This window comes from Helicoverpa armigera, chromosome 10, assembly GCF_030705265.1.
Source record: "Helicoverpa armigera isolate CAAS_96S chromosome 10, ASM3070526v1, whole genome shotgun sequence".
NCBI classification, from domain to species: Eukaryota; Metazoa; Arthropoda; class Insecta; order Lepidoptera; family Noctuidae; genus Helicoverpa; species Helicoverpa armigera.
In genome coordinates this window covers 10,878,871-10,905,011 of record NC_087129.1, presented here as the reverse complement: position 1 = coordinate 10,905,011, position 26,141 = coordinate 10,878,871, and the positions used below count along the sequence as shown (strand labels likewise).

At 33.6% G+C, this 26,141-nt stretch overlaps 1 protein-coding gene across 11 annotated transcripts in view; it reads right to left on the bottom strand.

The window, feature by feature from the left end:
• Nucleotides 1-22,417, bottom strand: part of LOC135117379 (mucin-2-like) — a 107,467-nt gene extending 85,050 nt beyond the window's left edge. For 10 of the 11 annotated variants that reach the window (XM_064036508.1, XM_064036513.1, XM_064036516.1 and 7 more), the window contains exons 1-3: nt 22,260-22,400; nt 21,910-22,030; nt 1,174-1,257 (exon numbers count right to left, since the gene is read on the bottom strand). In XM_064036508.1, the coding sequence (XP_063892578.1) occupies nt 1,174-1,254 (81 nt within the window). In that variant the 5' untranslated portion in view covers nt 1,255-1,257; nt 21,910-22,030; nt 22,260-22,400. Of the gene's footprint in view, nt 1-1,173; nt 1,258-21,909; nt 22,031-22,259 lie in introns of all 11 variants that reach the window. The other variant, XM_064036509.1, reaches the window with a different exon arrangement.
• Between the last annotated feature and the right edge of the window lie 3,724 nt (nt 22,418-26,141).

Sequence of the window (26,141 nt, the reverse complement as noted above, 5' to 3'; positions counted from 1 at the left end):
TTAGCAATTCAATAAAATACATTCGCTACAAAGTCAGCGGTGCAAATAAACGATACAAGTAACAATATCCAGCAACCTTGGTAGTTGACCGAGCGCGACACTGTTAAGTTATACTTAAGTGTAACTTACTTATACTTATGTATAGAATAAGTGAAGGCGTGGCGTAACCGGCTTAATTGTTATAACTTGTCATACAACTTAACTTTACCTTTGATTCAATCAAAACCTTATCGATTTTTTGAGAATTTTATTGTCATTTCGAAATGGTTTAAGTTAGTGTTAAGTATGGTAAGATAGGATCAAGTTAAACAAGTTTTCTGGCTAATTACAGTTAGCTGAGTCAGGTTTTGCTTTCAAAACGTCCTGTCTCAAATAGCTACAGTTAAGTGTGGTTTGTTAATAACTTAAACTACGATATGATATGACCTGCTTGAAGCTTGAGGTTTCACTTACAAACTTGGAGAACATTTATTTTTGCTTTTTTAGGTTTCAAAAATAAACAGTTACTTTTGCGTGTGATGTTAGCAAAAACTGCATAAATTAAAATGAGTATTAGAGAGCAAAATTAAGTTTTTAGAAAGAAAGTAAGAATTTTAACGTGTAGTCGCGTGATCATAATTTTAATTAGAAAGGTCCTTACTGTGTCAAAACAAACTTAAACTAGAAAGCTAGTGTCAGACATATGTTTAAGAAACTAGTCCTATAAAATGATGATTAACATAAGCTATCAAGAAATTATGTAAATTTTTAGGCAGAGTTCAAAATGTCTAGGAAGATTTTTATGGAAATACATAGGTATTGCTAATTTATTCATTATACAAAAACCGCGGTGTCTATGAATTTCTGATTTTATTATTAAATTCTCATAGAAAGGTTTGTAGAGGTTAAATACGATTACTCAGCTTTAGATGCCCTGGATTTTTTGAAAGTTTAGATTGTCGATTTTAAAATTATATAGTATAAAATAGTATATACCTACATTAAAACTAAAAAGTTACTACTAAAAAGGGCTGGGAACTCGAAGCGAGCCCAAGAGGCAGCATTGACACGTTTAATTGCAATGCCAACCTTTAGTTCACGGAAAGCGTCGACCAACCGTTTCGACAGGCCATTAAAAAAAGTCAGGGCTATGTGGGGTACACCATGTTATGATGAAGAGCATATGAAACATACCTGAGTGGGTCTAAGGGCGCTGGTGACGGCGAGCAGCGTCAGCGCCGCCACGCTCCACCACACACCGGCTCGCATCCTCATGCACTGCAACAACAATTACAAAATATTTATAACAATGTATCAAGTTTTAAGAGATGATCTAAACTAGCCTAGTCTAAACTAGCGTCTCTTAGTAGCAATTCGATTTGACGAATCCTTTTCTACTACCGAACTAATTGCGTTAACAAAACACTTAAACCCATACCCAGAGAAAAGAGTAGTTACTACAGATAGTTATGGTAGGAAAAACATGCTACACCGACCCCAAATAAAATTGGGATAAGAGCAAGAGGATGATGATGATGACCCAGACTAAAGACATAAAAAACTGGATTCGAACACAATACATACTGCTACAGTATCAAATTTTGGCGGGACAAAATACACGAAGATACGCCATCAAACTGCATAAATTGTATCTAATGAAGCAATGGTCATGCATTTGTGATCATAATGTTACTGTCTTTGTCTGTTAGGCTATGCAAATTTAGAATGTCTATCTAGATCTCAGTAAACAAATAACTTAGCACCTATTGACAAAGCTAATAGATAAAGCAGTCATGCGTTAAAAATTGTGTTTATTTATACATTTTGAACGTAGCTGTGAACACCAAGATGTCACTCAACTATTCCTTTGCTTGAAATAAAAATATTGCTTGGAGTAACTTGGTACATGTTTTACCGACAGTGGAAAAACCTACTGGGTAAAGAGGTGGCTAATGGTGGTTTTCTTCTTTTCTTTTCAACCTATCTGTTGGCATGGCAAGACCATTAGAAATTGAATTTTGACTTTAGCTGCTTTTAAAATTGAACTTTATATCAGACTTTAAAGTTTAATCGCAAATTTACAGATAGATCGAGTATTGAAACTCACGGTGGTTATTTTGTTTTGTAGTTAAATGATCAGATACATTTTAAGGCAAATTTTATAATATACCATATCATATCAACTTTGAGGTAACACCGAAAAGCGAATGAAATTGTACGTCAGATGACCGTGACCATGCATGCAGTAAAAATACAATCTAACTTGCGTAGTTTCTTAGAGCCCTACCTCATTAGGACGCCAATGGCGACGTCGCCGGCTACGTATCCAAGCAGTTAGTATTGAAATGTATGGAACCTAACTCACTTGGCGACGGTTTGGCAACGTCGCCAAATTGGAGGCGTGGCCACGAGCTACAGTTCCCTACGTGGCTTCTGGCAACCGTGGCAGCTCGGCGACGTGGCCACAGTAGCCACTATAATGTACACGGTAAAGCGCACCTCCCTCACACAGTCGCCAATGTGGTCGCCAGTCAGCGTGCAATTTCTTCAGCGACGACATAAACAATTGACTGTCGAGACGCCATGGCCACTCGACTTGGCGACATTTGGATGCCAGAAGTAGCCAGACCTGAGCCGCTGGCGACGTCGCCATGGCGTCCTAGTGAGGCAGAGCTCTTAGATAGATCTTTCTACAATACAAAGCAACAAAATGTCAACGCGATCATAAAGTTGGTCTCTTCATATCGATAAATCTGCCATTCAAACGCTTTCACTGCTAAAATTGTGATGACTTTCGTTTTCATACTACTACTACACTTGTATGCGGCCCTGGTAGCTTAGTGCAAAATTAGAAGATCGTAATGTAACTAGATGGATTAATTAATAATGATTATCTCTGTGGTTAAATAATTCGGTTTTTGTACCATTTTTGACGTATTTTTTTTAATTCGCGTACTGAAGAAAATTTCTGAGAACCTTATTTTAATTAATGATCTCAAAAATGTATGAACAATGCGCAAATATTGTTTTTTACATACTCGTAGGTAATAGTCATACCAGTATGATTTACGGTATAAAAGATACTTACAATATTTTGTCTTGAAGTGTTACTAAAGAAATAGCAATATATATTTTTATATTAGTGTCTAATTTATTATCTTACTCTAACTTCACAAGATTATTTCTAAGAATTACACCACTCTGAAGTTATTTAAAATATTTGCAATGTATACATTTAATTCTCTTAATATGATTTATTTTGATATTCACCTTCAATGATTAATTTAATAACTGAATTTTAGACGCAATTACAAAATAATTTCAAAACTCGAAACTAATTCAATTAGTGCATATATTTAATTTCACAATACGTGAGTAAAATTGCATTTAAATGCATCTTATTTCTTTATAATGCAGCAATGTTATAAATAAATTAAAAAGTGCATTTAACTTGAATCATTTGACCTCGACACACTTCTATATCCTGATTCGTATCAGTAAGAGTTTTAATCTGATAACGTTTTTTTAATTGTTTTGCTCACAATCACTAACTGCCCCCAATTAATTATCTAGATACTTCTTAGTGTGAAGATAATGATATCCGGTTTCTAAAGTCTGTTTTCCACAAACAAATTGAATTTCAAAGAATAAAAAATTAAGCCAATTATTTTTGAACTTATCATCATCATCCTCCTGCCCTTATCCCAATTTCATTTGGGGTCGGCGCAGCATGTTTCCTTCTTCCATACTCTTCTATCTGCCGTCATCTCACAAGTAACATTCTTTCTTACCATATCTACTTTCACACAATCCATCCATCGTTTTTTTGCTCTTCCTCTTCCACGATATCCGTCCACGTTCATACTCATGACCTTCCTCACAACATGACTCTCATTCCTCCGCATCACATGCCCATACCACGACAGCCGGTTTCCACGCAGTTTTTCTGATACCGCCGCTAGTTTCAAACTTCCTCTTATATACTCATTCCTCTATCTATACACTATAGTATAGGATATTTAATCATTCGTATCTGTTCATAAACAAAAATCCTATGCAGATGCATGCACTACTGAAAATCAAGATAGACTATGTAATAAAAAAACTAATAAATAATCTCCATAAAACCAAAACCAAATTAAGGCATTAGTTCTAAAAACAAATAAAATCGATACCCCCAATCGATATTTCATCATCAATCGCATCAATTGATCGCACTCGTACGCACCAATAATCGATTGTACAATTATCAGGAGACGGTGACCGGCGCGGGCGCAGGTATGCGCTGCAACGCTTTCTATGACCACACGCGCCTAGATGCTATGTGGAGCGGCTTATGATGTAATGTTTTGTTTTAATTTTGTTTTACATAGTTATGAAGATGGATAATGATGGCACGTGTTAAAATGGAGATCATGCTGAGAAGATAGGATATTAGACTCAAAGAAAGGTGGAATCATGAACGATTGATTTGAGCTTTAAATAAATAAAAGCTTATATGTATATATGCGTAATATGCGTATCTTGTGGCATAAACTGAAAATACATAATACGAGTACAAAAATTTTTTGAGATAAAATAACAAAGGAATGCTAAACTTTATCTTGGATAACTTTAGGTATAGTTTTTTGAATGTAGAAGAATATAGTTGCGAGAAATGCTGATGATGATAAGGCTACTTGACAGAGCACCGCACCAGTATACGTGTAATAGTTTTCAATGATGGCACTTTTTACTCAATTGCCTTTGTAGGTTTTCCATAAACCCTATAGGATGTTGAACTGATATTGCAAATAAGTTGACCATGAAAACAAAAGCAAATGTGTGACTTATTTCCTTGTACAAATAACCCAGTATTAATCAGCCGTTACATTAATACTTTCATAAACCCATGTCCTTAAGATTCTTCGTCATACAAACAATATTCAGATTCTAGGTATTCCCGTTAACTGGAACGAGGGCTTTAACCGAGCCAACCGAGCGGTCAGACGTAACCGTTTGGAAATGTACTAACGTGAATTAATTGATTTACATAATGACTTAATTTGCTATTAACATAGGTATGTAGGTATGCGCAAAAAACGCTGTCAGTTAGACAAATGTGAGGTTGCAATTTGAATAGTTTAAAAAAGGATTTAGTCTTTTAAATGTACTAATTAAAGTGTTAGTTGAAATGAGCTTGATTAATTGCAATTATCTCATGCGCATGTGTAGTAAACGCTTATAAACTGTTATTTTCAGAAGAAAACCTCTAATAACATTTAGAACAGAATATAATTACTTATGAGAAAGTCTGGCAACCAGTCTATGACCAAGGGTTATCGAGTTACCCGGGTAACTGGGTTGAGGAGGTCAGATAGGCTGTCGCTCCATTTAAAGCACTAGTACTCAGCTGTATCCGGTTAGCCTGTATGCTGATCCCACAATATTGTTGAGAAAAGTCTAGGCAGATGGTCAAAGTTTCAAGTACATAATAAAACAAAAAAACAAACGATACATATAGGTACCGTGACAAATTCAAATTCACGCACTTGCGTACATATAAGAGCACACTAATTACAACTGCCTAAAAACTTGGCCTAAACGACAATCGTGAACGCACACCTATTGTATAACATCAGTGTTACAAATTAACAATACTAGGCCATCAATCAAAGTGTTGCCAGCCTACAAATCTTTATATAGCACGACTAAACGCAGCTGTTATAGAAACAAAAGAATAAAAAAACAATGGTTCGTTTTGGTCTGTTTTTAGGGCAGGAAGTGTAGATGCGGATCTTAGGTTTAAAGTTTTAAATACTAAATAATGAGAACAAATACCTAGCTGAAGGTATTTGTTTTTGAATTAGTTCGTTTCAGTCTGCTGGGTTTTACTACTTTCGTTTACCTAATAGGGTTTGTATTCCTTGACAAATCGCAGTATAATAAATGTTAGTACACTACGTAAAAATCTTAAGAATCTTGACAAGAAGAAATTCAGCAACTCATCTTATAAAGAGTAATGTGCAATTCCAGTCAATTCCCCTCTGAATTTAACGACTCGCACAAATGCAGATAGTTTCATTGGTACAATTTGACTAACCCAACAACAAAGACAAACCAAATTCGCTGCTACATCATATGACAATAACAAAGTTTCTACGTCTTTCAACTGCACTTTAAGACATGCCTTCACGTACCAGAATCCATCATAACATCTTTGGCAGCCATTCAAGACCAGGCGCAATTATGTCAATTTACTTGTAACAGTGGTTAACACTTTCACTGCAATACGAAGTCAAAGCAGGACGGATGATAGGGAAGGACAGAGATAGTAGATACGAGATGCAGTCATGTGCGAATTTAAGATCTTAAAGTATGTAAGTACGGCTTGTTCCCATTTACTCCAAATCTCCAAACTTTCGGTTAGCAAAGTTTTCACACATTCCTTCTACTTGGATTCAAAAGTTTGTAGAGCAAAATAAAAACGTTAAGAGAGGATAAAGTTTATATCCTTCAAATTCCTTCCACATGGCTCTAAAAAAAATTGTGTGTCGTTAGGAAAATATCAAGATTATGTCTCTGTACTTAAAAACTTTTGGAGCTTAGGGAAGGATTGTGTTATTTTTAAAGTATTGTTTTTTTTTTCGCTTTGTACCCTTTGGGAAGGAATTTGAAGAGCAGGTGGGAACAAGCCGCAACTTCTTGAGGAATTTCGAAGCTTGAATATCAGTTGAAAGCTTCGAAGGTACTCATTGAAAAGGTTACGGTAATTTCACCGCACGAGTGCGACGACGTAAGTGTAGGTAATATTTGCACTTATCTTCGAGACTGTACAAGACGCTATTCATGTAGACCTGGATTGAACAACAAGTTAGAACCTGAATTGTTCGATTTCTTGTACTTTATCATGAAGTCTATTGGATATTTATCCGTGAAAAATTAAAAGTATCCGTACACTGCAGACTTAAAAATTTGCTGGATGGTTGTTTTATTCATCATCATCATCAGTCTATCGCAGTCCACTGCTGGACATAGGCCTCTCCGAGTGCACGCCACTGAGATCGATTTTCGGCTTCTCGCATCCATCTCCGGTTGTTTTATTGTTTTAATAAAATCCAAATACGTGATCATTATTACGTGCGTACCTACTACGATTCATTACCAAACTGATTTGATAGCCCAAACAAACTGTCACACTGTGAGTACACATAACGTTATCAAATTCGACAGACCACTCTGTCAAGCTAACTGTAATCGCAAGAATCTTCTACATCGGTCCACAAATCTAGCCAAAAAAACCGAATAATCTCTCAATCAATACCCACTGTAAAATCTTCAAATAAAACAAAATCCATGTTGAAACTATTTCAATTGAACACTATTTCCGTGAATCGGAACGCGCTCGTTATGTGTAAAATGTAAAGCGGACTGATCGACAATTGTTACGTAAAAGTGTTGCAAAAATTCTCGTATTAATGTGCTTTGTGCCCGATATAAGTCGTATGTACAGTAGACTGCACATCAGTGGTAACTGTCATGCACCTTAACTCAATAGTAATAAGTACGACTTTCCTATAAAACTGTTACCACTGACCTGAAGTTGACTGTACAATAAGTATCGTTTCGGTCAGTATTAAGTGGCGCGAACCTTTTTTGTCAACCTACTTTTGCATGTTTGATTTATTGTCGGCTGTAATTATTGTAATTAAATTATTTTTACTACTGGAGTGTTATTAATGTAAAGTACCTATGTTTTGTTGACTATTAAACTTTTTGTCTATAGTCTCCATGAATGATCGTTTACTTTACAAAATAAATTCGTCAATTGAAATTGTAATTATTTTAGCTGATGTTTCAAAAGGCTGTCATTGAATTAATTTAATTTTTAAAAAGTTTAAATTTAAGGTTATTTGGGAAATATATATCATTGGCAACTTTTGAATTTATTAATATTTTTCATTCATTGATCGTCAGGTTGTATTTCATGAATTGTGCATAAACATATTTTACGTAAGGATTTTAAACCTGATTTAAAGATATTGAAAAAATATGGAATATACATCAATGAAATACCTACGTTGACAAATTCATTTAGGTAATTTAAATAATTATATTTAAGAAATTTAATTTTAGTATTAATTCCTTATTTATTCATACTTCAATGAGGTAACAGTTTTTTTACTAGCTAACTAGTTCTACTGTGATTCTGTTACGAGGAATAATAATATAATTTATGTTAATCCCCATCATTTTATTTAGACAATCTCACATAACAAACTAAAAAGCCCACAAAATAAATCACCACGACAAATAACAATGGCGTGCCAACATTAACAAACTAATTGAACAATTGTCAGTACAACGGAACCGGAACGACGGCAAATGTCACGGACGTACCAACTTTATATGTAGGTATGTTATTAAAAAGTCTATGCTAACACTACAAGTATATTACGTGACAAACGCTAGCGATTCAGTGGGAATTACAGAGTAAGGTTCGTGTCCAATTGACAGCTTAGAATATATGTTTATATCGTGTTTATGTCCTCACCATATACTGTATTATTATATTTATTAAACATATTATAAAACAAATCACTTTGCATACTTTTTTCGTTGTCATTAGTTCTAAAATCAGAGCGATATAGAGGTAAGCATGGGTTTTAAATGTCCACTTTCATTAACAAAAATAACCTAATAACTAGATTTTAGGTATCAAAATATCTGTCATAATACAAACTTTTTTAACATGAAAGTGTACAATTATACGCCAAACAAATATCCTGTAACATACCTATAGAGATAAAACAGGGTTTTTATTATATTTACTCAGAAACAGCGTCATTGTTTTCACTTCCCTTTGATACCAGTTTTCTTTTTGGTAATGTCAAAGTGTTAATTTTATGAAGTATGTTTAGTTTTATTCATAGTAAAAGGTTATATAATTTAACGTTAAATGCCACTTAAAGGTCTTAATTAAGAATTTCTCTTTATGTCCCTAATTATGACAGAATAATGAATATAGTTAGAAGCTAAAAGAAATTATCATATGAATTTAATTGATGTCAGAAGACAACGTAATTTATTGATAAATATATTTTAAACGAAGGCTTAAATTAATTTAAAAAGTAAGCCGTGTTTACAAATTAAGGGAAACAAGTCAACTGAATGTACTGGATATGGATATAAAAGTATTTTAATGGATACTCGGAACTACAGTTATTTATTACCAAAACACAAACACCTGTCCAAAATATTTAACAAGAAAAAATATACTTCAACTACTTTCTTCCGAAACAAAATTTCACGCGATTCGCTTCACCAGTGAACACGTAACTTAATACAAACTACCGACTACTGGTAGAAATACTACTGGTAGTGTCATTACTATTAATTACATAATTATGAATCCCATGACAACTACACTTAGAAATTAATTACGCATTGCAATTATTTTGTAATTTATGGCTTGAGAAACCCGACGCCAATGTGCGTTTTGACAAGATTTTTGCGTGTTCGTGATAGTGCTAAAGTACTGAAACTAATGAGGTGAGACTGATGGATAAAAATTAAACGTTGTATACGGCTACTTACATTTCAGTTAAATCGTTGTTCTATCTTTAGGGTAGTCTATACAAGAAGAACACTTAGTAAGCACTACACTACACTTCAATGGAGTTCAAAGCTTTGGCCCCGGAAGCCATCTGTTCTTAAAAGTCTCACCGGCTGTTATTTCACACTTCTTTTATTCTTCTTTATAAAAAATATTGTACCGTGAAAAATGTAGGGAACTGCAACAGAAGCAATAATTCAGAACAAACTTTTAAGGCATATATTAAAATGACTGAACTTCAATACAGTTAAATGCAGTTCCCACTTCTAAACCATTCAGACTCAACTAAAATCTAGTTACAGACTATATGAAAGACTCAGTTATAAATGCAGAAAAAAAGGGTGGGGTAACCAAAAGATAAACAACCGACAATCACTTTTAATTTCATAATAAGCTTTAATTAAAGTTGCTCCTATTTATTATTTAAATTACCTTCCATAGCGTGTTTATTTTAATTATATAATCAGATTAAATATGCATGGAACCATCTGCGCTCAGCCTAAGCAAATTGCTGACACCTTGGCCGAAACAGTCAAGCATGCAAAATACTTCCGAAGCATCCAAGATAGTGAGATAATAATGCCATAATATGGAGAAAAATACAGATATTAACATCCTTTAACCTTGTTCGTACAATACGTGATTACACTAATCGAGTTATGAAGAATCGAGATCAGAGATAATCGAGTGTTTAATGCATTGTTTTAATGATCGCTTTAGATGCGATATTTGTTTTGTTTTATCGATAAATGAATCAATTTTTTGAAGTTTGTGGATTCTGTATTAAGATTGGGTCTTAGTGTACTATACGGAATGTTATTGATTATTGACAATTGCTTTTTTGTGCCAAACAGTCTTCTTAGATCAATGTCCTTTGTGTAAGAAAGTTCTTACGCAAGAACTCCTTACATATTATTTTTTTCGAGGTTTCAATACTCTTAGATAATACTTAACATTTAATTCAAAGACTATCACAAATATCTATCTCACTTTCACTAAGATCCACCCCCTGAAACTGCAATATCTTTGCAAAACATTTTTACATTCACAATCGTGAAAGGTTATCTTATTCCTTTTATACGTTGTGACTCATTTTTGACGATCTTTTGACATTTTATTGAGAAATAATAAGTGCAATATTATATGCAATATGCTCTAGATTTATATGCAATTTAGCCAGCAGAGAACAGCAAAAATAGACTTTCTATGTATAAAATCGTCAGCGGAGCTTAACTGCCAACATCAGAATCGCAAATTAATTATTAATATGTATTTAAACTCACTTTACTGTACAGCAAAAACACATAAAGTAACAGAAAAAAAGATTATCGAAAGTGGACGAAAGATTTCCTATAGCGCATTTAAAGGGTATTAAAAATAAAGCCCTAAATCGTGCATCGAATTAAAAGAAACAGTATAAATACTACTCTTTCGATTAATAATACCTAAGTATATCTTCAATCCTGTTATTTGGCTTCATCGAAAATAATAGCACCATTTCCAAAAGGTCAACAGTCCTTCATTGTTACAATAATTGGTCTGAACATTAGCATACAAAGCATCGCCTTGTTTCGTCTCCTTATATAATTGAAGTGTCAAATAGCTTATTATCGTGGTATCTGAAGAATTGTTTCACACTTGAAAGCTTTGTATATCCGTTATATTCAAGGTTGTATTTTGTCTAGGCGTTTTGCATATGCAGAAGGCTTGTGTTGAGGAAATGTGAGGTCTATTATTTTTTGAAATGGAAATTTACGTCTAATAACATCGCTTCAGGGTTTCCGAAAATACTTCACCCTATTGAATATTGAGCTTTATTTATACCTATTTTATTAATGAACCTAGGTAAAGTATAGCCTAGTTGCGGAGCCATCATGGTGTCCAATAGTCTCTAGTTTGACCATTTTTTCTTTTGGCGGGGATGTGGAGTTAAGTTGAAGTACAGGAAGTATTTGATCAAAACACTCCGTCGTCCGTAAATCAAGATTATCGAAACGCTAATACAAAAGCAGCTTGTAATTTTACATTCACGCTTGTTGTGGAATCGATGCACTTATAGGCTTAATAAATTAGCATTTTGTCGTTAGATTTCCTCTGTTGTAATATTCGATTCAAGTCAGCAGTTTGCTGCAACTGCGCCAATAGTTCCGCATTGAACACCGTGTTCTAAGATTTAAAAGCATTACGTAGGCTAATTCATTAGTTTGAATGAACATGTAAAAATGTTGACAATTGGGTAAATTATGAAAGTTTATTTTTTAAACTGTTTTTTTGCTGATGAACATACAATACATAAGGAAGTTAGTATGTCTGTCACATTTTTAACGAATCTTCCAAAGTATTTAAAATATTTTAACCACACTTCAACTAGCGTAATTAACTAAAAGCCATCTGGTTAACGTAATGGAATGCGGAGTAATCCCGAACCAGATTGATATCAACAAGTAACGTAAACGTTACCGTAGGAAGTCTGCGTAAACTGTTCACTTTCTAAACCAGAGCAGCGGCGCCCGCGCCGGTTTGTCACACAGAGTAAAAATAACAGAGTAATCGTTAAAGGTAAAAGATGAAGTCAGTTTTATTGTATTTGTTTCAAGATTTATTTAGGGGAAATGCATTGAAGGTGAGAAATATTGGTAATGTATAGTCTACGAATAGAATCCAAAAAATAAAAAAAGAACTAATACCAATATTTTAAAACATATTATTTATTTTTTCCGACTGTCAAAATGCTGTGTTGATATGTTAATGTTATTATTAATATTGTAACAAGTTTTCCTAATGGAAATGAAGAATTAATATGACTTAACCGTTCTACAGTAAGTGTAAGTCTGTGGATATATATATAAGCAGTTGACAGGTGCTTCTGTTATGTGTATGTACATAATAGTAATTGATTGTTTGTTTAGTCATGCGTGATTATGTAGTCATGGTAAATAAATTATTACCGGAATGTATAGGTACTCTATTTCTGTGAGTAATGAAAGGCAAAGATATATTATTACCTCTATGTTGGTGCATTTATTTTATGTACCCTTAATATTTCATTTTATTTGTACTGAATCTTAAATTTTGTGCCTGACTGTACTGTATTATTGCATTGTTTGTATTATGGCATAATAAAAACAATAACAATTCTACGCCTGGACCAATTTGGCTAATCCTTTTTTTGTTGTGTTTGTTATTGTCAGGAGAAGGTTCTTATGAAAAAAAAAATAGGTTAAAGTAGAGAAGTCAGTTGACGAGAGCGAAGCCGCGGGCAAAAGCTAGTATTTTATAAAATATGACGAGTTGGGAAGAAGATACCTTATAATTATTGAATTAAATATGTATTCAAAAGCATTCTATACCAGAGCGCACACTATTCTTTATTTCACCATTTTAACATATCAATGACACTTTCCCCGACGTAACGCAAGGTAATACATACACAGACCACATCAGACAGACAGACAGACGAACAATTACGTACATTTCTATTAAGTATGCATTCTCACGGTTATTCCTAACATTTCATCTAGTTTGTTGAGCGCATAATTGCATAATTTTTGGAGAAATGTTCTGAATAGCAATGTTTTTCGGTAAAATGTTTCTGGTCATTGTTTCCGTGGAATTTTCTTGAGGTCGTTATCTTGTCTAGACGTGAATGGATCTGTGTTTTGGAAAATTTGCTCATTATGAGTACCAGTCAAGTATACTGTTACTAGTATACCACTTAAGTAATGATTAAATATCACAGTTTAATGAAGTTACATTATCGCTAAAATTGTTTTGCTTTTCTCAGTGAACAGGACCATAAAAATACAAATAACGTTTTTAATTGCCTTTAAAGAGGAATTTACTAAAACATTAATCGTTTATACTTTCAGAGGGTGATCAAAACAACGACAGAAGACGATATGGCTGCAAAGACTGTTATTACGGACATGACTTTCGATAGGAAAGTATGGTAGGAGAATACATGCTGCTCCCATCAGATATAATAAATTGGGATAAGGGAATGATGAAGACAGCTTCATTAACTTATTACTAGTATCTAAAAATAGTTTTCCTAACTCATCAATCTATCACTTTGTATACTCCTACAATAAAAACAGCTAGGCTAATTAGTTTTCTATTTGAAGCATTACAGCAGAGCCAGTGAAGTGAAACGCAGTAGTTCAATACACTGTAAACTGATAGTCTAGTATGAGATCACTCGCTTAGGATGCTGCGACTGGTTTGTTACTACACTCGTATGAGAGACAGTTCATTCATGCATATTATACGAATTTATTTTTTTTGCTCGCAGCGTACTTTCATAATTTTATGAAATTAAAATTAATGGTTGGTTAAGGATTACTTTTTAAATTGGCAAAACAACCGGTTAGTGAAGAGGCTTGAGTTCAGCAATGGAGTTTTGTTAGATTTGACTTTTTGAAATATCATTTCGTTATTGGATCTGTATGAAAAAATGGCCATGTCCTGCAGTGGTGACCATAAAAAAAAGTTGATGATGATGACAGGTTAACAAAAGTACAGTTCTTGTATAAGTGTCTAAGGTAAGTATTTCAACAGACAACCGAGAAAATTATAAATGATAGCATCTCGACCTTCCAGATGGTGTGAATGCCAAGTTTGTTCACATTTTTCATCGACTTCAGGCTATCTTAATGTTATAAGGCTGAAGAGTTTTCTTAAACGCGCTTATCTCTGTAACTAGTGCTCCGATTAAAAATATATCAATGTTAAAGCTTATTTATCGGGGAAGGCTATAGGCTAATTTTTATTTAGGTTCGTAAAGCAGTTTAAATTGAAATGACTTACAAATTACCAATCAAAAATTATACTAAGTCCACAAAATAGAGCCTATAAAACCTAATCCTATAATAATAGTAATTTCTTATAATTTCCAAGTGTTATGATAGATTACAGATGTTAATTTAGATCTGTTTATGTGGGTCAAGTTGAATCGCCGCAATACCTAGTAGAAAGTGGACTGCGATAGCCGATAACTTGTTTTCAACAAAATAGGTATGCTAAACAATGTTAGTGACTCAGTTCTGATACTAGATTAGTTCTTTGTGTATTTAAATTTGTCTTGGTACTAAAAACTGGGTTATTTTTAGTACTTTATGAAGGTTTGTTACCTTTTTGTTTCGTTTGTTGCTATTTTATGGCGAAGACGAATGAAATGCCGTTGTTTAAGTAAATAAATATGTTACTTCGGGGGCTACTTTTCAGTCTGGTTCAGATGGACTCTTCAACGCTGTGGAAAGAGCTACCTATAAGACGTTTCTACGAATTACAGAATTTGAGTAAACTTTTTTTACACCTTTTTAGGTCATGACACATTGTTTTAAAAGATCTCTTAAAACACCATCCTGTAATCATCGTTGATTATAAACCTTGGACTGATGTGTTTTTTTAACACTGCCATAAAATAAACATAAAAAGAAGCCGAAATTGTTTAATATTCTTATCCAAATTAAACTTTCAATGAAAACGAAAATAAAACTTTCCATTTCAAAACACTTGGACTGTATGATATCACATTCTTTCTTGTAGCTATCGGTCAAAAGCAGTGCACCGTTTTTTGCTCAACCGCGCCACTCGAGTGAGTTTACCCAACTGGTGACGTCACAAGCCCCTTGTTTTTGTTAAATAACTTACAAAATTAACTTCAATGAAATATTTATGTAATGCAAATTATTAATTAGTTATATTTATTTAGTGTTTGATTTAAAGACTGACTTTAAATTCTTGAAGTATCTTTTAATGCCATTAATTATGAGACCACTTTCATTGTTATTTAAATAGGAACATAGAAGCCTAATTAAAATTATTTGATAACAATCCCAGCTTAATACAACCTAATTATTATCAACTCGAAATAGTATCGAACATTCGAATGCAAAACTTGTTTCAACAATTCACAAAGCGGAGAGAGGTTGTTAGCCCACCGCCAACGACCATAACTCATTCGTTTCAATTCATTGCGAATAACGCCGTTACACTAGACAATAGACTTTTAACTTTTTTATGTACGCCAACAAGGAAATACTTGACTCGATTATAAAGTCGTCATTTGAATATTGAACATTTTTGATAATAAAACATGCATCAATGACTTAATTATGAAATGATTTGCATACAACAATTTTAATATTGCATTCAAATTTGCAATGCAAACGAAGAAAGCGGTGAAATTGATGACCTTGACTCGAATGTACGGTACGAACAAAAAAAGTATGTTCAAAGTATGGTATGAGCAAAATGACGACTGCCATTAGCGCGCGTTGATGTCTTTTACATGGAAGAGGTGATAATTAGAACTGCGATTTGCTTTAAATGTACATTCATGAAAAATGAGGTCAGACGAGAGCTATTTATTTTTAATATTATTTAGAACACATTATTTCGAAATTAAATATGGATGGATTTATCTTAGCTTGCAAGTCAGAAGCTTTCATCCCATCAACGTCAAAGTTAATGTATATTTTACACGTTAGTTAAATGACAGCTTAACTTTCTTTCAATGTATGTATTGTTTTATTTGTGTAGAGGTCAGGTTACAGAAGCCTGTGTTATAAAGCCGCCTCTTTAAATTAACTGGAATTATTTAGAAGTTTATTTAATTTAAACTGTCTAACCAAGGGGTATCGGGTTGCCCAGGTAACTGGGTTGAGGAGGTCAGATAGGCAGTCGCTTCTTGTAAAGCACTGGTACTCAGCTGAATCCGGTTAGACTGGAAGCCGACCCCAACATAGTTTGGGAAAAAGGCTCGGAGGATGATGATGATTTAATTTAAACTGAATCATTGATATTTGGTCTCAACCAACCAAAAAATCAATAAAAAATATATGCATTATGCAAATTATTTCATAATCAATTAACCACTAGCATAATTCATCACATCAAAACTCAATCTAAATTGATAAATAACTAATTAATTACCAATCTTCCTTATAAACCTGTTTGAAGGCGTGGATGACGAAGAATGCGACTTTTACAGCAATTCCGATGTGTGACTGAATAAGGATGCAGACAGACTTTCACTGGCGGCTGTTTTTTTTTTTTTATTTTAGATTCTGACAGACGTACGGACTTCTCGTATGGAGAGCGATGAGATGTGGAGAGAGTCTCCTTGAGTGGTAGAAAATAAAAGGTTTGAGTACTTAGTAACTGATGTCCAAGATGTAGGTATATGGTTTTGGGCGTTTTGTTAGTTTGAGTATAGTCTAGTTATCTTTTTTGATGTGGTTTTTATCCGACTTCCCAAAAAGGAAGTGGTTATCAATTTTTACTTTTTATTTTTTGTATATTTGACCGATGTCAAAACATGTCATTCTTGCGTCGAATTTCTTTTTCAGTTTAAATAATTTTAACTTATTAAACTGAAGTTAGCGCTATAGTTTATAGCCACACATCGCCTCACACTCGCTTCACATTTACTACATGTAGTCCTATTTATTAACGGTATGAGAACCGCTTTGTCCACGGTCACTTGACTTTGAAAGACAGGTCTTTGTTATACATATACCTACTCGAATATAATACTAATAACCAAAATTATTTCTATACAAAAAAGTGGAGGAAAAGATTGTTAGCATTCATGAAAAACTTTTGAATTTAAAATTGCCTGTCGTCAAGTACATAGAGAATTTTATTTTCTACCAAATTATTTTGCTATCTTTTGATATTACTTGGTTGTTATTGTTATAGGGTAAGTATTTAATGTACATGTTATTCGTAGTCAAAAAGCCTTAAATAATAATGAAGTAATCCTTACTAATATAAATGCGAAAGTTACAACCGTTTTGTTTGTTGTGCTTTCACGCCAAAGTTACTGACCCAATTTAAATGTTTGATGCATGCATAGTCCAGTTAGAGCTCGACAAAGGACAGGCTTCTGTTTATCTTAGTGAGAGACGTAGTTCCCCAAATGAGACGGAAAGTGCGAACTAGTTAAATTGTTATGTACGGACTTATTTCACGATATTAGCGCTGTAAAACGTGTGTTATTCCAAACCAAAATATAACCCTACGTGCCTACATTCACGCAACACTGCCTCCCTTAGTCTAACGATATGACGATCACAGTTACATCACATCTCGATCATTACTCCCATTCCTTGGCTACCCACCGAAACAGAAACAATAACCAAGACATTATGACTTATTCAATACTAAATGAAACATACGATTTTCCGAACTTTCTGTATAATTTCTCTCAAACCGTATTGTCTCAGACAGACGTATTATATTCAGAAATTACGTAATAATGAAACAATTAGAATTATGTATTCTTACCGTTTGCAGACACGTAAGTATGGTAATGTTAATTGCATCTGTTTTGAATTTTACGTGGAGAGTTTTGCACGATCTTCATTTATTATGTAAATGTTGATTTTGGATTTTAATTAAATTTTGTTTGCTTCTCTAAACGTATTAAATGATGATGATTACAGTGGTCTTCCCATCTTCAGGCTAGAATTGCAGATTACTGGTCGAGAATTGATCATTGATGCAGTTTCCTAATTAGAATAGAAGCCTTGTAAGATAATAAAGTTAAACCATTTCTTCTGTTCCTTTTATCAGAGTTAAATTGAGGATACCTATCCAATAGCTATATGAAGAAGGTATAGAAAGTATGACATGTCTGTGATTGTTTGTGCATCATCAAGGTCACCATTCACTCAGCTCAGATTAGATATTATAATGACCGAATCTGAGTAAGGAAAATGTGTGCTGCATTTAGACCAAATGAACAAAGAACTATAGCTAGAATACTAGCATTGTTTTACAGCATTTCAGTATAATTAACTTTTGAAATCAATGTGTACAGTTCAGAACATTAATGTATTGTTTACTTTAACGAATTTAATAGATGAGTAATTATTTGAACGCAACCTTTGTGAACTTAAACAATACCTACCACCTCCTACTAATAAAATATTTTGTACACTTAGATCAAAAGAGTTCTAACTCAAAATATCACTTGTTTCAGAAAAAAACTAAAGAGTCATTTCTCCGTCTCTGTGTGTGGTAAAAATGATTTTTGTATACACCTAGAACATATTTTATAAATCTGTTTTGTAGGTCGATGGGCATTCGTTTAAGGAATTTTATGGTATGCTTACCTCAAAAAACTAGATTTTGAGTTAAATCCCTTTAGAACAAGTGCGATTTGGGCTTTCTTCCCATTACAGTAGTTACATTATCATATTTTTCTTTTTAAGTTAAATCTATCGATATAATCAAAGTTAGTATCAAACCGTGTCTCATACGTGCTCACTTCCAGTGTTACAAAATAATGTTCTATAACATAATATCCTCAATACGGCTATCTGTAGTCTGATGGTTGGCGAGCACGCGAGTAATCGAGATATGATAACTGCTAGCGAGTTTATAGATATAAATCGTTTTACTGATTTGCTTTGTGATATACAGTAGTGATGTTTTTACTAATATGTACTATTTAAGTAATTTAAGGAAGATTTTACTGGGTGAAAATTACCAAAGAGTTGCAACTTGTCTTGGTCGATTCCTAAAACTGTCACATACAGAAAATTACACTTTTCTGAGTGAACGCTAAGTTCTAAATGTTGTTTTGCCTGTTGCACTTTGTATGCAATTATGTCCTTTTACGACGAGCTGCATTTTAAAAACTGTTGTGTTTATTTTCTTTTTAATAAGATACAGACAGTAAAAACACTGCATAAATAAGTTAAGAAAGAAGGTAAAATTCGATATTTTCGAATTTTTGACTGACATTTAGCTAGAAAATAGACATTGCTTATTATTAATACTAATGGTGACATTTCAAAAAAAATCTAGTTATACGAGAAAACTAAAATGTCGACATTCATTTTATTTATGTAAGTACCTATTTTTGTAGCCTGCACCTGCTTCCAAAAATCTAACATTAACAATTTATGATGTGTGACTTCGTTTAATCACGCGAGAGGTAGCGATGTTGAATCGATAATAAAACAACATAACGATTATCGACTTTATCGATGTGATCTCGATTCGTGCACTGCCTATCTACATGTTTTTATAATGCTGTCATACTTTAAACATTTCAAATATGACAAGTTCATTTGTTACTTTGAAAGTGTTTTGTTTCTATTTGTACTAAGTTAGTTTTAAGTTGACTTACTAATCTAAAGTACAGTCTAATATAATGGAACTTTTATTATTAAATGCTTAGTAAAACAATAGTATGCAGATATAAAAACAGTTTTCTGTAATTTAATAATTAACAATTATGGTACTTTTAAGGAAGAATATCTACTATGAATAAGTTTTTAACAGCCAATACTAAAACTAAAAATAAATTACCTTGTAGTCAAAAAAATACACAGCCTTTCTTTTAATGAAGCCATACAATAAATATTTATCATCAAACCGAGCGATTAACATGCAAAAATATTAAATCGATTCTCAATATAAACACTCGAGTGAAATGTTCGCCAGTAGCCGTACACGCACTCACTTTCTATATCGAGCGATTTAAAATCGATACATGGAATGTCACTTTTTACTCGACTTACTTATTACATCAGTAGTTCTACTGTAAATCTAATCAAAATAATGTTTTGAAAGCAAAAGTTGTTTGTTTTGGATACGTGCCGCAATTTTACTTTGTTTGCGAATTATTTTTTGCCGATTTCGTATTTTTGTATAGAGCAATTAGTTTGCTGAAATTACAAAGCTAATAATGAGAGCAAAATTGCTAAAACTAAATACCGATCCAAATTATTTTTTTTCTAACTTATAAAGACATGAAATCTTAAAAGAATGATCCCACTTAGCTGTTATCCACATTCTAAATCTCAGCGTAAATTGAATCATTTCTTTTATGCAATCGCTAACAAAAACCTTGCATTGTTTACTCTATCCGTAGACAAAGAAAAAATACTTTTAATTACCCGTCAAATACCTATTTCAATTCTCTAGATCATTTTTGCTAAAGAGATTTAGATCAAAACAGAATAAGTTACACAACCCACGCAGTCGTTTCAAAAAAGGAAAATATTCGGCATTGATTCATAATTGGAAGCAAGGTCCATATTGTCAAGCTACCATTTGCTACCAATGCTACCATTTCGGCAAATGGCGGCTAACACTACGATTAGATCTAATTCTTGACCAACGACATTTGAATCGTGAAACAACTGGATCCGGGTAATTGTATTGGTAAATGAAGGCGCGTTTACATTAAGTAGAGTAAGTAGGCAAGTACTTGCTTTTAGTACTGTTCTCGACAAAAATCTCCGAAGTTGGTTATTAATGACTTCATGATTATCAAAATATTTGAACCAAACATTGGCTAACAACGGAAACATCAGAGGAACAAAGTCATTTCAAGATAAAAATAGCCTAAATTAAATGCTAATTTCATATATTTCACATATGAAAATACATAACTAATGAATAGAACAATTTATACCATCAGAAGGTGAACTGTTAAAAGAAATAGGTCTTTAACTTTTTCAACTGGACTGTCCTACATCTTGTTGTGAACGCAGCTTAATAATACTCGAGAGTGTAATAGACAATATTGGTGGTTGGTGTTTAATTGTTTTAAGTAAGTACCATATTGGTTATGATTTTATATTAATGAATGATCTTATCAAAGCAATTATTCCGGCAGTTAAAAATCATTCGTTTTTCAAGGGTCGGAATGACAGAGATTTCTACAGAGGTGTAATATTGTTTAGGTATTTCGTAGTACAATTGAAAGTGACTTAGAAAATAACAGGCAATAGAATTTTTTTTATTCCTATGGCTTTTAAAGTGAAGTAATAAATTCTGTTCTAGATAACAAAATGTTGCATTCTGTGCTACATACAACATTGTCTAGTAAATTATTATGGAAGTTTAACATTGGTTATGTACTTTACGAGCTAACATTGTTTTTCCAACTTGTTACGTTTTACCTTTTATAACTAAATGCGGATATGAAGTTTCAGTATTAAATTACTTTTAGAGAGGAAAAGTTATTTTGCTTTGATTAAAAACAATATTTAATTATCTTAAAAGTGAAATGTCGCAACGCAGCGCACTGATATAGAGTACCGTTTACTTTCATAAAACAAGTTTTTGCTCCGGCCGTACTTTACAAAATGTTACCGAAACATATCATTATGAATTATTTCGCACACCTTGAAAATTTGAATGTGCAAAAAGGGTTCTTTTTGATTAAAATTGATCTATCTAGATATCAGGCCGGACTGTGGTCAGTCGTGACTGCAGCCACACTCATGGTCGAGACTTTAGAAAGCGTAAGATTTATCATTGACTCACTACTAAAATAATTACACGAAATTATACCACGTGAAACTCACCTTTCAGTAATGTTTAACTGTCTTCAACTTCAATTTGTAGTAAAAAAAGCACTGATTGATTTATTACGTGGAATCCACCATTATTCCATGTCACTTGTCGAAAACACCGATACCACCTTCACTATTAGTTAGAAAAAAAAGAACTTTTTACACAACACGCACTTCCCGCCAAAAATCTACATTATTGGAAAAATCCAAATCGATAGATCGATTTCCGTATCAGTTGATAGATGTCAACGTCCTCGACGCAATCCGGACACTGGCGGCAAGTGTCGCCGTCGGTTCGGACTTTACGCGCGAGTGCACTTCGATTGCAATCAACGAAAAATAATTATTTTGATTATTCGAACGTAGGGTTTTCGATGTTTGAATTTGTGGCGGGAAGCGTGTGTTACGTTGCGAGCGTGCGTTCGGAAATGTACGCGGAGGCCGGACGGTGCGCGAAAAGCGACTGCGGTCACTGGTGCTCTCGCGACACTCTCTGCCCACCGCTAGCCGCATGTGTAAATGTTAATCCGTGATATTATTTAGTTTAACCGATAAAAGTTGAGCCGTTGCATTCGGTACTACAACCCCTGTGCCGCTCACTTTTTGCTACACCTTGTACTTTAAACAGCTCATTGAATATTGGTCGGCCTCACAAGGAGATAGGCCAGTTTGCTCGCACAATGAATGCTTTCAGAGGTGATTTTTCAGTCTAGTTTCAAAAAAACGAAAGCTGACATAATTGTTGTGTAAAATATTTTACATGTGCCTCACATCCTTCGTTATGTAAAAATGGGTTAACATGTTTAAACATGGTCATAGATGTAACAAAGCGTTCATAAATTACAGTTTTTAACCAATAGGTAGGTATTAAAAATAACAACACTTTTGTGTTCATTGTAACAATATTGCGATATTCCTTTCATGCTGCATATATAATAGTGAATTTTAAAGAGAACTTTCAAACACTATTTTTAATGTGTCTGCGAAAAAGTTCATTAAAATTGGTAATTTAGTGCAACGCGAGGCGAATTATATAACTTTAAAAATAATCTTAGTAACTCATCATAGCCATAATGAATCTACTTATAACATCAAAAAGTCTTATTGCATTTTTTAAACTAGCCCGCGTCCCGTGGAAATACTTTCCGTACACAGAGAAATGCAGTGCAATATAGGTACATAAATCCTACAAATAATAATAAGAGCCCATGTTACTCGGTGATAATGTAACTTCCCAATACTGAAATAGTTAGTATAGATTGGACACTTTCACTAATAATATACTAATAACTCTACCCTTGTGCCCAGAAAATCTCAACTGTGGAAAGCTACATACAAACGTTTGTACCTACGGGTAGTGTAGCTTGATTTGGGACAAAACTAAAATTCAAATAACCTTTTTGGTAGAGTGCTTTCTCAAAATAGTTGCAGCAAGCAATGACTAACACACTTAATGTCAAATCGTTAAGACAAGCTGTAAATATCTATAGCTGGAATATCCGTAAGCCAAAAACAGCTGGATGAAAAGGTCAATCAAGACTATCCTTGATTTTCTGATATTCATCTTTGGGTGGATGCGTGGGTGGTAGTTTAGTTAATAGGTTTGACCCTACCTAAACTAACACATTGGATATAAAGCAATATCCCACTCCTCCTTTATTTACAATCACGTTTAGCTTTTGGGTATGGCGTTCATCATCACTATATATTTTATGAGCCTTTTTAATTATTCCTCTACAGGGCTCAAGCATCTTCTCATATTTATTTATTTAAACTTTATGCAACCAAAAATATCACATAGGCGGACTTAATGCCATAGGCATTCTTTCCAGTCAACCTTAGGGTGATGCAGAGAAAAACATGGTAGGTGCATTAGCCAATAAAACGAAAACTTAATAATGGATAAAACACTAAATACTAAATTAAATACGTCAATATTAATACAAATAACAATAAATACATACATACATATAATACACATAATAAATTATTATGATGATGATTCTGCCAACGATTTCTTAAGCAAGTATTTCCGCACAGCACTCTTAAAAGATTGTTTGCTGGGTGACTTCCTGGTTTCTGAGGGCAGCGCATTCCACAGAAGAATAGCTTGAATGCAGTGATGCCAGATGGGGGGGATTCCCCCCAAATTTGGGGGTATTTTCTGCCCACGGGGGATTTTTTGGGGGGAAGAATCCTTTGGGGGGATTAGCGGGGGGATTAAAAATTGGCTTGGAGGGAGTTGGAGGATTTTTCTAAAAAGTTTTATGACTAAACGCTACCAAATTACTCACTACTTAATTTGAACGCACCATAGAACCACACACAAAAACATACACACACTACCACATGACACGGACATGTAAGCAAATTGGCATTAGGAATTTTGTCGTTGCCTTTTTCTAACGCGGTTGTGGAAAGAGCTTTCTCGCAAGTTGCGATTATTAAAGACAAACTGAGAAACAAATTAGCCATCAACACGACCGAATCTATTTTGAGAGTATATTATATGAGAGATATTCAATGCCGGAAGGATGTGTTAATTTTAAAGTAACTTCAAAGATGCTCAAGAGATTTACGGAACTCTCGGAACTGCAGCCGGCGACGTAAGTGAGGATGCTGATCCAGTCATGGAAGCAATTGCTAAATTATTATAAATGATTGTATTTAAATAAATATTTTTCTAATTACTGGGGGTTTTTTCTCAAAACACTAACATTTTGGGGGGATTTTGGGTAAGATTTGGGGAGAACGCTAGATCAACATCTGGCAACACTGCTTGAATGTGAAAAGAAGAGTGAATTGTGTCAGAGGTATGAGAAGAGCGGAGCTTTTTGGAATGACCGGAGCAACGGTATTGAAAATGAGAAATTAGATACCAGGGGGGAGTAGGAGAGAACTCATACAGAAAAGTAATGAGCGTTACCTGATCACCGCAACTGCTGAAGGTAGATTTATTCTTTATTGCACAGTTAACAATAAATATGAAAAGAATTAAGACAGTTTATGTACAACGGCGAGCTTAACCCAGAATTGGGTTCTTTTACAGCCAACCTTAAAGCCATAGAGAGATTCGATAGTGTAGATAAGTGTAGTACCTAAGTACTTTTCGTATTTTTTTGCGCCCAGGCTGCCTTAAAATGTTCTCCTTCACTTCTTACTTAATCATTGGTGTATTAGAAAAAATAACTTACTAAAGTTACATGGTTATCTACTTTTCTTGCTTGGCCAGTAATCGACCCGGTTCTCTCATACCCGCTTGAGAGATGATTTATTTAATCACTACGTCACCACGACGATGACCTGCATAAAAGTCATGAATACCTACATGAACCCCAGCAACTTATAAAAGGGTTGTAGAAGTTACCTGAAACCAAATTGCATTATCACATCAAATGTATCCTTGAACAAAAAGATGAAATATAAGGTCAACCACAAATGCATTTTATGAACAAGATACTAAACCTAAACTTATTAAAAAGTAAAAGAAAACGTTTCAAAATGCCTCTCACTAAATCAACTAAGTAAACTTACACTGTTTGAATATTTCAAGTGTCATAGTTATAGGCCATTTTAATCCAATATTCGGTTAAAATAATGAAATGGTATCGAAAGTGACTCGCACTGTAAAAGATTAGCTAACACAAAGTTGTCGGAGGTAGTATTGCTCATTAGTTTACGAAAGGCATTACCAAAGCAGAAGTCTGATCATTCGTAGGTAAATAAAGGAAATATTAACATTATTGAAATAATTTTAATGTTTCGTTTATTCATAAAGTTTTTCCAATTAAAAAAATACTTATTTGAAATATAATTTTGTTATTAAAGTTAATGAACGAATCCCACACATTCAAGCCAAATCACAAATTGAATTTCTGAACGTTTCCAAACTGTCAATGTCAAACAAACGTCAATAACACGCTGGTTATTCCGGATGACGTCAAAAGTTCAGTGATTCTGAGGTCACAAACAGTTTGTTTGTTTAGTAAACAATTATTTATTTGTTTTGAGTTAGTCACACATGGTTCCATGAGAAAACACATTAAATAATAGTTAAACTATCAAACAATAACGAAGTCCTCAGTAAAACGGGAATGTATTTTGCTTTTGAGTTGGCCTGAAAGAAATTGGGAATTTAAAAGATTATTATTATTCCCCATTTTTAGGTATGCAGATATTGCAAAATAATCCCATAAACAAAATTAAAACTTATGTCATTAAATAAGTGAGTACACCGTACGTTT